This window comes from Moesziomyces antarcticus (genome assembly GCF_000747765.1).
Source record: "Moesziomyces antarcticus DNA, scaffold: scaffold_v10108, strain JCM 10317, whole genome shotgun sequence".
NCBI classification, from domain to species: Eukaryota; Fungi; Basidiomycota; class Ustilaginomycetes; order Ustilaginales; family Ustilaginaceae; genus Moesziomyces; species Moesziomyces antarcticus.
In genome coordinates, this window is record NW_014638902.1 from 326 (window position 1) to 7,289 (window position 6,964).

Consider the following 6,964-nt stretch of genomic DNA (forward strand, 5'->3'; position numbering starts at 1 on the left):
GAATTGGCACGCCGCTCCCCGTGGCTGCAGCGCGAAAACCTTGGAATTACTGAGGCGGGCGTCGGCGGTTCCTGGCTGGCTGTGCCGGCTGTGCTGTCTGAGCTCTGAGTCGACGCGGGCCTGGCCTCTCGCTCTCTCTCTCTCTCGACCCAACGGAGCGCCGGCGTCCAGGTTTGGCCACGACTCCGACCGCGCCCACAGCTCGGATCGGATCGGTGCAGATCGGCGATACTCATCCCTCGCCTTCCCGATCGCCCTTCTCTCCTCACACACACACTCTCCATCACGAATGCAACACGAGTGCAACACGAGTGCAACACGAGTGCAACACGAGTGCAACACGAGTGCAACACGAGTGCAAGCATCGTACTGTAACTGGAAAGACTTGCTTGCATGGAGTGCGTAGCGTTTCGAACGGCTTTGCATCTACTTGTTCTGCTGCTGCCCCATCAGCTTGGCACTGTGTACACCGTGAAAGATTCATTGTCAGCATATCGTCATTCGTGCAGTCATGTCCTTGGGGCTGCTACTCACTTTTCCTCGCCAAAGCGCGCACCCACACGCTCCGAGTGCTTGAGGAACTTCTGGATGCAGTTCGACACGCACGTGTCCTGTAGCCAGCCAAAGCAAACAAAGTGTCAGCACGATCCACGCGCCATTGCGCCTCTCGAAAAAGCTTGTACGCACCTCTTTGGAGCTGAGCGCCTTGGAGGTGAAGTCGTTGCAGCACGACTCGAAGCAGCGCTCCACCAGTCCCGTGTACAGCTTGAGAAAGTCCTTCATCTGCTTCTGCTCAATGATGCGCGACATGGCCTGCTGCTCCGACGACGAGAGTCCCGAGACTGTGCCACCAATACCTGTCAGCATGCCATTTCCTCTTCTAGGCCACTCTCCGGGTCGCGCGCGACTTACGATCCATGATGGGCGAATTCAAGCTTGCGCGCGGGTGAATGCAACGGTGGAGTGCTGTGTGTGATGACCGTTGTACAAACGGTGTCAAGATGAAGTGGAGAGAGTGCCAGATCGAATGCGCGATGGATGTCGGCGAAAAATTGGTGAGCCCCATCAGCCTTGGCTCCGACTTCCGAAGTCTGCCATCCACCGCGGGGATCCATTTGGTTGAGCGAGGCAGGCCGAGTCAGCTGCTGCGCGCTCTGCCGTAGGCCGTGACTCGCGCTTGACTCGGGGTGCAGTATCGGGCGTGTGGACGTGCGAGATCCGAAGACTTTTGCGCTTACATAATCAAGAATTTCCACTCTTCGCCATCCGCCGCCGCCGCCGCCGCCGTTCGCACAGGATTTTCTCCACTCTTTCGCCCTTTTGCAGCCAAACTGAGCCTTTCGCACTCCAACCACCTCGCCCATCCATATATACCGCCATCGTCGGTCGCTTCTCGATCCGTACCATCACACAAACGAGCCACTGCATCCTTGGCTCTTACCTCTACTCTCCCACCCTCACCAGCGCCAATTGTCCACTCTCCTTCTCCGCGCTACCATTGCAAACATGGCGGTGCGTTGTCAGTTCGAAAACTCGTCCGAGATTGGCGTCTTTGCACGCCTGACCAACGCATACTGTCTCGTCGCCATCGGTGGCAGTGCCAACTTCTACTCCACCTTCGAGGCCGAGCTCGCCGACGTCATCCCGGTCGTACACTGCTCCATTGCCGGTACACGTCTGGTGGGTCGTCTTACCGTCGGTAACCGTCACGGGTTGCTGGTGCCTTCGACTACGACGGATCAGGAGCTGCAGCACTTGAGAAACTCTCTCCCGGAGTCGGTGGCCATCCAGCGCGTCGAGGAGCGTCTGTCGGCACTCGGCAACGTCATCGCCTGCAACGATTACGTCGCACTAGTCCATCCGGACCTCGACCGCGAAACCGAGGAGATCATCGCCGACGTGCTCAAGGTCGAAGTCTTCCGCCAAACCGTCGGCGACAACGTCCTCGTCGGCTCCTACTCGGCCATCTCAAATCAGGGCGCCCTCACGCATCCACGAACCTCGCTTCAGGATCAAGACGAACTCTCCTCCCTCCTCCAAGTGCCCCTGGTCGCAGGTACGGTCAACCGTGGTTCCGACTTGATCGGCGCCGGTCTCGTCGTCAACGACTTTGCCGCCTTTTGCGGTACCGACGCCACCGCAACAGAGATCAGCGTCATCGAGTCCGTATTCCGCCTCACCGGCGCAGGCAACGGCCAGGACACCGTCAACGAATTGCGCGACGCCCTCGTCGACACCTACGCCTAGAGTAATGCATTCCTCATTTTGGGTTTCGGCTTGCCTTCACAACCAATCACGCCCCTCGCACTTGCCGCGTCTGTATGTGCATGTGTTTGTATATCGCCCCAAAGTGGTGAGAAAGTGTAGAAAAGTGACAGCGAGAAAGGCGTCCATGCTCAGAGCTCGTTGTGCTCGTGTGCCGCTGCAGTGGCGGTGGAGGAGGAGGTGTTTTGCGCGAAGCAAACCGCCGGGGTGGCGACCTTGATCGAGTAGATGCACTTTTCCGCCTCAAAGACATCGCGCAGCTCGTTGGAGGTCGCACACTCGAGGTCGACAATCGCACTGCGCTCGGGACCGTTCCAGCACCGCTGGCCACGCGCATACACCTGCTGCATCCAGTACTCGTCGCTGTCCGGCGTGGCGTCCGCCTTGGGATTCCAGTTGGCAAACGTGCCGAGCGAGATGTGCGCGCCGCCGTTGTTGGGCATCTGCGTGGCCCTGCCAAAGAAGCAGTACTCGTACGTGTACTCGCCCATGTTTTGCGACACACACTGGTTCTCCAGCGCCCGGAACTCGGCGTGGCGGCCGTAGCGCGTGTCAAACTCGTGCAGCTTGTGCCGGCGCGTCGACAGATCGTTCGAGACGCGCGACAGATGCGTCGCCGCCTCCGAGTGCGCGCGACGTGCCGCAGCTACGTTTTCAGGCTCGGCACCATCCGCCGCCTTGGGCCGCATGCGCTTCACGTCGGTGATCACGTTGGCCTTGATGAGCACGTCGAGCAGCGTATCCACCATGGCCTCAAAGTACGGCACCACCCCGTCCGGCAGGTACTCGTGGATGCGGAACAGCAGCCCACCGTCGGCTTCGGCCGCAACGCGCTTGTCGCCCGCCGCGCCCGCCAGGCCGCCGTCCATAATGTCGAGCGGATCCTCGGCCAGCAGGCTCGCGAGCTTGTCCGCATCCCAGCTGCCCTCGTCCAACAACTCGTTCAGCTTGACGTTGTCGGCGGCGAGCTGGTCGACGCCGTCGGCGGCCGCGGCCGCATCGTCGGCACCGTCAGCTGGCGACTCGGACTTGATGCCGCGCCACTCTTTATACGCAACGACGGCGCCCTTGACGGCCATGTCCTGGTAGTTGGGGTTGTATCCCTTGGCGAGGTCGTCGAGCAGCAGCGTGAGCGTCTGGAGCTCGTGCTTGAGCGCGGCGTTCTTGTCCTTGAGCGAGCGGATGGCGTCTTGGTGCGCCGACAGTTTGGCGTAGAGCGGCGTCTTTGACTTGGCATCGATGACCGCCTTGTCGACGGTCTCTGCGCGTACGAGTTCTTGCTTGAGACGTGCTTCGTTGGTGGTGGCCACGTCGAGTTCGACTTCGAGCTTGGCGATCTCGGCGTGGAGCGCCTCCTTGTGCTTGCGGCCGTCTGCAATGTACTTGTCGCGGATCTTGCCGCCTGCTCTGCGCAGATTTTCGAGTTCGGTGGCGCGCTTGCGGTACTCCCTGCCAACCTTGTCGCACCGATTTGGACAGTGCACCTTGCCGTCTTGCTCGTCGGAACCGTCGCAGCACTCTGGATCGCAGATGCCGTCGTCGACGCGGCTGGAGCGGATGCGGGCGGGGATGTGGCCTGCGTTGGCGCAGTAGAAGGTGGCGTTTGGGCAGGCGGAGGTGCCCGGTTCGTCGGAGCCGTCGGGGCAGTCGCAGTAGTCGTCGTTGACGGCTGACCATGCGATGTGCTTGGATCCGTCGAGGCACGTCCAGCTCGGCTGGCCGTTTGCGTTGGATGTGGGCTGGTACTTTTGTGCGTCTGCCGGTGCGACGCCGCGCAGCTGTTTTGTGGATGATGACGATGACGAGGATGATGACGCCGTGGAGATGGCACCTGCAGCGAGTGCTGCGACTGCGAGGTTGAGGCGCACCATGACGAAAAGGCAAAGAGGAGAAGATGGTGGAGCGGAGGAAGGAATGCGGAGATGGCGCGTGCGCCGTCGCTCTCTTTGTCGCCGTGTGATGTGACTGTTCGGGAGGCACGCGTGTGACTTTGGAAAGGGCGGTTGCGTTGCAAGGTTGCACATCCCCGATGGCGACTTCGTTTGCATCGCATCGGGAGATGGGGCGTGTGGAGCAACACGCGGAGGCGCCGACCCGAAAGCAACACTTTCGCTCTCTCTCTCTCTCGAAACGCCGACTTCATCCTTTCCTTTCTACCATCTGCACATCGCCAGCATCGCCATGTCGACAATATCAAGCCAGAATGCGCTCTCCAGCGTAGAGGCTGCACACACGGACGCTACAGAAAACGCGCGATACTCTGCGCCGTCGTCATCACGCGCAAAGTGAGTGTGTTTTTGCCTCTGTACGCCCTCCTGCTCGGAACTTGTCGCTGACCTTGCTCTCGTGCAGATTCGACGCGGCACAGCTGCAGCCGCAGCTGACGAGCACGCTCAACTTGCGCCTGCGCCACGCCACGTGGGACAAGTCGGACAAGGAGCGCAACCGTGCACTCAGCCGATCCATCGCCGAACTCGTCAAGGCCAAGATGCTCGGTGCGTTTGCTCTTTCCACGCCCACTGCCTCTTGCAGCTGCTTTACTGACCACGAGCTTGCATTGCGACAGAGATCGAGCCAAAAGGTAGCGCGTCCAATCTCGACTTGGAGACAGCGTGGCACATCAAGCTCACTCTCATCTCTTTGTGCGGCAGGCTTCAAGTATATTGTGCAGGTGCAGCTCGTCGAGAATCTCGGCCAGGGCGGAAGGTGCGTCGCGCTCAGCCCCCACCTTGACATTGAACCCGGCGCTGACCCTCTCTTTCTCCACTGTGCAATGGCATCCCGCATGCACGCGCAGAGGTGAGTTGGAGCGTTGCAAGCCAGCCATGTCGGCGCGTAGTTTGACTGACGCCTTGACTGCGCGCTTTGTGGGACGACCAGCCGACCTGGCGTGTCACTGGGAAGACAGCGACTCGGTGGTGCAAGAGATGTACTCCAACGTGAGTTTGCCCTCGCTGCTTTCCTTGATCGCTCTGCGTGCTGACCTTTGTGTTTTGCGTGGGCGGCGCGCGCGCGTAGGACACGCTGATCTGCACTGTGCTGTGTTTTGCACTGCGCACCTGAAGAAGATCGAGCTGGATACGGGTATGCATTGAATGAACAACTAGGCATCTTCGAGGTTTCGGTCCAAAAAGTCTCGCAGCTTTTCGAGCAGATGCGCCTTGACGTGTGGTGGCAGTGTGTCTGACCGTGCAAAAGCAAAGGCGTCAGTAAGAGCTCCTCCTCAGTACTGGGTGTAGTGTAGAACCTACCCTTGGCGTGCGGAGTGAGCGCATCGATGAGCGAAGGCACGTCGAGCACTGGCTGTTGCTTGGCCTTGGAAGTGGCGGTGGACTGGAACTGCGCTTCCCAGCCGCACTCGTCGAGCATGCGCTTGAGCAAGATGAGCAGACGCTGCCACTCGCCCGACGCCACGAGTCGCTGATGCAGCGCATTGTACAGCTCGTCTCCCCCCGCTCCTGCGTCGACGCCGTTCGTAGGTCCGAGCTCGCCTTCCTCCATCGTTGCTGGTGCGGTACGTTGGTGGTGGGAGTGTAGCGAATGGGGTCAGCTAGAACGCGCCTCGAGATGGCCAGGAACTCGGATCTCGGAACGCGGAAAATCCCGAGTGTGGAGCAAAAAAAGCATCCGTAATCTCGGCGCCTTTTTTTAATCATCATTCTGAGCTTCTTTTTTTTTCTGCCTGTGCTCCCTTCTACCTCTCCCGACCCATCTTGATCCTTCCATCCTCACCGCATTGTCGCACCATGTCGTCCGCATCTACTGCAGTGCCGCCGGCAAAACGGCCAGAGTACGTGATAGAGCACATGGAGGAGGACGATCCCGACGCACCTGCCGTGTTTCCGCACTGGGCGTTGCTCGAGTACCGCCACATGCTCCAGCTCGTCGGTCCTGGTTCCACCGTGCACTTTACCTCGCTCTCGCACGCATCCCTCGAATCGCTGCGCCAATCTCTCTCCACCGCTTCGGACAAGCCTCAGGCGCAGTTCGAGCTGCATACGGCGAGCATTACGACCATGATGAGCCAGCGCGGTGTTGCGCTCGAGCGAGTCTGCCTGCTCGACCCTAAAAGCCCCTATGCTGTTTCCATCACCGATGCAGGCAAGCACACTAGCCACACCAAGCCCGCGCAGGCAGGTGGTCCGTTTGAGCTCTTCCTGTTTGGCGGGATTTTGGGCGACGATCCGCCGCGCGATCGAACCAGCTCGCTGCGCCAACTTGGCTTCCCCTCCCGCCATCTCGGCGGCGTCCAGATGACCACCGACACCGCACTGGGAGTCACAAAACGCTGCGTCGAGGACGGATACCTCCTCGCACTCGACGACACCACACAGCAAGAACAGGAGTGGGGAGATGCAGACAAGGCCTCCAACAAGCTCGAGTGGGTCAATCACCCGGAACTCCACTTTGGCCATGGCGAAAGCGTAAGTACCCCCGCCCCCTAGCTTGTTTCGCTTGGAGACTGTCGCTGACATCTTTGGCGTTTGGCGGGTTGGGCACAGGTGGAGATGCCGTTCCGATACATGGTCGACGAAGCGCGACCCGCGCTGGCCGACGGCAGCCGACAGCCGCTCATGCCACAAGGCATGCGCCAGCTCATCCAAAACGACCTCGGTCGCAGCTTTGAGTTCTAACCCTCCCGCGCACACAATGCCAACGACTGCCACACCAAACACTCTGACTTGCATGGCCTGTGGGG

The 6,964-nt window shown here is 60.2% G+C and overlaps 6 protein-coding genes across 6 annotated transcripts; 3 read left to right on the plus strand and 3 right to left on the minus strand.

Moving 5' to 3' along the window:
• Positions 1-426: 426 nt before the first annotated feature.
• Positions 427-919, minus strand: PAN0_108d6737 (mitochondrial import inner membrane translocase subunit TIM9; the record flags this gene model as incomplete). Its single annotated transcript, XM_014797832.1, has 4 exons — positions 427-460; positions 535-611; positions 688-842; positions 913-919. 4 exons carry the CDS (start codon positions 917-919, stop codon positions 427-429), a joined length of 273 nt encoding a protein of 90 aa, XP_014653318.1.
• A 587-nt stretch (positions 920-1,506) lies between these two features.
• PAN0_108c6738 (eukaryotic translation initiation factor 6) lies at positions 1,507-2,247 on the plus strand (the record flags this gene model as incomplete). The annotated part of the gene is made up of 1 exon (XM_014797833.1): positions 1,507-2,247. One exon carries the CDS (start codon positions 1,507-1,509, stop codon positions 2,245-2,247), a length of 741 nt encoding a protein of 246 aa, XP_014653319.1.
• Positions 2,248-2,396: 149 nt separating this feature from the next.
• PAN0_108d6739 (endoplasmic reticulum protein) lies at positions 2,397-4,136 on the minus strand (the record flags this gene model as incomplete). Its single annotated transcript, XM_014797834.1, has 1 exon — positions 2,397-4,136. One exon carries the CDS (start codon positions 4,134-4,136, stop codon positions 2,397-2,399), a length of 1,740 nt encoding a protein of 579 aa, XP_014653320.1.
• A 310-nt stretch (positions 4,137-4,446) lies between these two features.
• PAN0_108c6740 (uncharacterized protein) lies at positions 4,447-5,360 on the plus strand (the record flags this gene model as incomplete). The annotated part of the gene is made up of 4 exons (XM_014797835.1): positions 4,447-4,550; positions 4,618-4,971; positions 5,063-5,204; positions 5,331-5,360. The coding sequence occupies 4 exons, from the start codon at positions 4,447-4,449 to the stop codon at positions 5,358-5,360; spliced, it is 630 nt and encodes a 209-aa protein (XP_014653321.1).
• An 8-nt stretch (positions 5,361-5,368) lies between these two features.
• PAN0_108d6741 (uncharacterized protein) lies at positions 5,369-5,766 on the minus strand (the record flags this gene model as incomplete). Its single annotated transcript, XM_014797836.1, has 2 exons — positions 5,369-5,448; positions 5,517-5,766. 2 exons carry the CDS (start codon positions 5,764-5,766, stop codon positions 5,369-5,371), a joined length of 330 nt encoding a protein of 109 aa, XP_014653322.1.
• Positions 5,767-6,011: 245 nt separating this feature from the next.
• Positions 6,012-6,899, plus strand: PAN0_108c6742 (DUF431-domain-containing protein; the record flags this gene model as incomplete). The annotated part of the gene is made up of 2 exons (XM_014797837.1): positions 6,012-6,689; positions 6,768-6,899. 2 exons carry the CDS (start codon positions 6,012-6,014, stop codon positions 6,897-6,899), a joined length of 810 nt encoding a protein of 269 aa, XP_014653323.1.
• Between the last annotated feature and the right edge of the window lie 65 nt (positions 6,900-6,964).